The sequence below is a fragment of the Cataglyphis hispanica genome, chromosome 14 (assembly GCF_021464435.1).
Source record: "Cataglyphis hispanica isolate Lineage 1 chromosome 14, ULB_Chis1_1.0, whole genome shotgun sequence".
Taxonomy (NCBI): Eukaryota; Metazoa; Arthropoda; class Insecta; order Hymenoptera; family Formicidae; genus Cataglyphis; species Cataglyphis hispanica.
This window is the reverse complement of record NC_065967.1, coordinates 794,274-798,270: the sequence shown is the minus strand read 5'-3', so window position 1 is coordinate 798,270 and position 3,997 is coordinate 794,274. Positions and strand designations below refer to the sequence as shown.

At 32.5% G+C, this 3,997-nt stretch overlaps 1 protein-coding gene across 1 annotated transcript; it reads right to left on the bottom strand.

Annotated features, from left to right (window-relative positions):
• Positions 1-717: 717 nt before the first annotated feature.
• Positions 718-3,102, bottom strand: LOC126854463 (60S ribosomal protein L10a). Its single transcript, XM_050601236.1, has 5 exons — positions 2,991-3,102; positions 2,457-2,612; positions 1,633-1,781; positions 1,030-1,202; positions 718-954 (listed from the first exon to the last, which is right to left on the bottom strand). The coding sequence occupies exons 1-5, from the start codon at positions 2,993-2,995 to the stop codon at positions 784-786; spliced, it is 654 nt and encodes a 217-aa protein (XP_050457193.1). The 5' UTR covers positions 2,996-3,102; the 3' UTR covers positions 718-783.
• Positions 3,103-3,997: the final 895 nt, after the last annotated feature.

Genomic DNA, 3,997 nt, shown 5'->3' with positions numbered 1-3,997 from the left:
GCCTACGGGGATCTTTCTCAGTAGGACCCACGCACACATTTATATACAATCTACACGAGAATATAGGTCCCTAAAGAAGCATCCGGATCGAAGATCCTATTCTAAGAGGCCCCTCATGAAACATGTATATAATTCGTTACCTATAACATACTATTCAAAAATTTAGCAAATTCAGTGAATAGTTGCTAGATCAAAGATTCAAGAATATTTCAAATTATTCATTGAAAATATATTGAAATAAATGTGAGATATGTTATAATTAAAATTCTTGTATCTTTAGTATATCAAGAAAATTCACACGATTTCTCGCTTCCGACGTCATAATTCGAAATGATGTCAGCGAAGAACCAAGAACTTTATGGGATCATATATTTAATATCAGTATTATATTACTCTGTATATGCAATACAACATAATATAAATTATATATACTTTAATTTTATATGAAATATAAAAATATTTATTGGGAAATATTGTTTTCCAATCATTATTTTGTCAACCATGACATAAATGTATACATATACGTGTTCTTTTTGGAAATACAATTATTTTTATCTCCTTCGCGAATTTCTTATACCAATAATTTCATTGTACGAATGTTCACTTTATTAAAATTCTAAAAACTCTTATCAAAATTAGCATTTCAAACACCGAAAGGATTTTATTTTTCTAAACATAAGGAAATTCGCAACAGAGAAAGAAGGGTAAAATAAAAATAAATTTTTATTTTTTTATTCCAACGAATTTATATTCGACATATATTTGTATTAAGTGCATATGTACTTAGTACAATCTCTGTGGTGGTCCCATAGTAGATTTGATGTGAAGTGAACGCACATTCTGCCAATGTTTCTTTAACAACGAAACGAGGAAATTTATCGAGAGGTGAACATTTTGCACCAATTCATCGGGAGTCATATCAACGTGTCCAACGGCTACTGATAGACATAACACCTATAGAACAGTGTTAAGAGTTAACAACGTTACAAAGTTCTGTAAATTAAGAAAAAATCATAGACAGAAACGTACCTTTTTCATTTGAAATTTGATAGTGGCTTTAACTTCATCGATTTTGCCGACCATCGATTCCTGGTGAGACAAAAGTCCAGGAAATTTACCGGCTTTATTTAAACCAGGACCGAGAAGACGAGGAATTTGTTTAATCAATGACTCACTCGCTAAAAACGCATCGTATTTCTTTGCTACAAAAAGAAATGCAAATACATAAGTAAAATATTATTCATTGTTTTTATCTTAATTCAATCTTGAATTAATAATTTATTAATTACAAGCAATTTTTATAATATTAAAATTTCTAAAATGTTATAGAATTTGTTAAAGATTAAATCTTTTCTAGTTTTCTTGTATATATTGCAATAACTTTAAAACAGTTTTCTACTTGTAAAAAAAAACATTTTTACAAAAAAGAAATCAAGGGAATGAGTTTCTTTCAAATAAGACTTGTATCAACACGGATTGAGGTGCAATATTACGATTCATATTGCCCTCACCAAGTGAAGAATCTTTAATCTCCTTCCACTTGACGACCACCATTCTTGTATATAAGCAATGATGGTGCTTTTGGGAAGGTAACCAGTTTAAGATAAAAATATATGAAAATCATTGACGTACCGAGTTTTTTAACGAGTTTCTTGTTCTTGTTAAGTTTTTTCAATGCCTCCGCATCCATATATGGAATATTATTAGCTTTAGCCTCATCGCAATGCTGTTGATCGCCAAGAACACACACTTGCATTTTTGGTCTGGGAATATTCTTCAGCCTAATATAATAAAAGTCAATAACAATCAAAGTTTAAATAAACATAATTCAGTCTCAAATTTAATGTGCGATACTTAATGTTACTGCAAAATGCTAAACTGTTAGAATAATATTCAAATATTTATTTTGTGATACAAAACTGAAAGAAATATTTGATTAGAACTAAAATCTCAATGTTCTCAGATTTAAATGATTTGCCACATAAATTATTCAGATAATACATGCAATAAAGATAAAACATCATAGAACATTGATAATTCAATAGACTAACTATAAAGATATTATATGAATTGTATTAATTCTTATTAGTTGCCTATCAGAGAATTTACATTACTCCCTAAAAATTTTTAGAACTAAAAAATTCTTTATCAATCAATTTATTTCCACATTTAATATTTAGTGACGGTCACATATGTAATTTTGTCTAAGACATTAGTCAAAGTATAACTTACCAGCAGGATCTTGCTCATGAGCCATGATCCTGTCTAATTTAAATAACGGTATAACTACCTCCCCAATTTATTTAAGACCCTGGGTACAGGTCCGCTAGGTAAAACCTAGCTCCCTGACGAATCACATGAGGCATTCTTTACAGGTATTTAGTTAAATAAACAATGCATATAATATTATCATTACAGAACTGAAAAAAATGCCTCAAAGTCAGGTAAAAACGTACTTGACAGTTCCCGAGAAACGTTTGTCTTTTTGCGGATCATAGTTCTTCAAACCGATCTGAAGCTCTATGGTTTCCAAAAAATTCCTCTTCTTTTCTTGCGAGTGTTGGAGCACGCCGTTTACGCACTCGTAAAGAGTATCACGCGAAACCTTGGATCTGCAATTACAACAAAATACAACGCACGTGCAGTTTTCCTTGCGGCTCTAAAAATCTTTCTATAAAAATAACATGCGTTTGATAATTCGACAACATTTTATCGTAAATTTAGAATCTCGAAAACACGACGATATTAATTAATAAGCGCATTAAATTTATGTCGTAAATTGAAACAAATCCAACACCTTGTTTTCAGAACTTTGCAACGTGTCGATAGTCACATTGTATTCACAAATATATTTTGGCTTAAATAATAATTAATTAACTGAAAAATAATATGCGCTTATCAATAATCGCAATTCGACACATTTATTTGTCGCAAAATGGCAAAGTTTGCATAAATGATTGCGAAGATCGGATAGGATTCCGTATACTCACGTCATCTTGCCGGATAGAAAATGACCAGGATGGCGAAGGTACAACTAGTCCTCTCGGCGATCGATACCGGAAAGGAATGAAACATGCCCCTCACGTCACTCGACTCGCACACAACGTGTTTTAGATGGCAGCTCTGTAGACGTCACGTGGGATGACATTACATTTGAGTTCGATTCGATGATTGGAGAGAGAACGTTTAGTAATTTTCGCAGCCAATCAGAATATTCGGCGAATTTTAATACTATACTCAACATACTTTGGGATCGAATCTAGATATTCACGAATCATGATTAACGGAAAACAACGAAGAAATATCGCATTTTTAAAATATTATTTTCAATATTAAACAAATTTTCATGAATTGAATAAATTATTGTCATTAATTCATTTTCATGATTTTTTAAGTATATTAAAGGTATCTATGCGATTAATTTGCTTCTTCGATTCTCTCGATTATTTCGAGAATTGCAATGACGTTCTTCGATAGATTTCAAATTGAAGTCAGTCATGGCGCGCCGCGATAAATCGCAGTATCGTATTCAAGTCGCTCCGTGTTCTTTGTGAGTATTACAGTATAAAAATAAATCCACCACATGAATAATTATCGCGAATATCTCGAAGCTTCGAATATTTGTCGCAATGGATTAAATATTGTATAATCGCTATAAATGCTGAATAATGTAGCGATTTTAGCATCGGCGATATTACTGTGTGCTCGCGAAATCGATCGAATCGCATTTTTCAAGTTATTTCATCGCGCAAGCAGAGAAAGAGCCGTTCATCTATTATCGCCAAGTATGTATATTTTTTTATCTCTCCTGCAATTAATTGTATCGATTATTTCTGATATTTGGATAGCGAATATCATCATTTTTTCGAATCATCGGCTAATATTCATCGGAGATTTCTCCGATGGACGAACGAAAGCGCTGCGCGAGTCGGTGCCGCCATCTGCGAACGATCGGCGAAGCGCGGTTAGACGGCGGACGTCGTACGCACGCGCGTGT

What these genes read in the sequence shown, in the direction of transcription:
- LOC126854463 (XM_050601236.1), bottom strand. An exon ending in CGTTTCTCGGGAACTGTCAA is followed by an intron (nt 1,782 to 2,456) that starts GTACGTTTTTAC and finishes TTATTATATTAG; the next exon opens with GCTGAAGAATATTCCCAGAC. An exon ending in TCAAATTTCAAATGAAAAAG is followed by an intron (nt 955 to 1,029) that starts GTACGTTTCTGT and finishes ACTGTTCTATAG; the next exon opens with GTGTTATGTCTATCAGTAGC.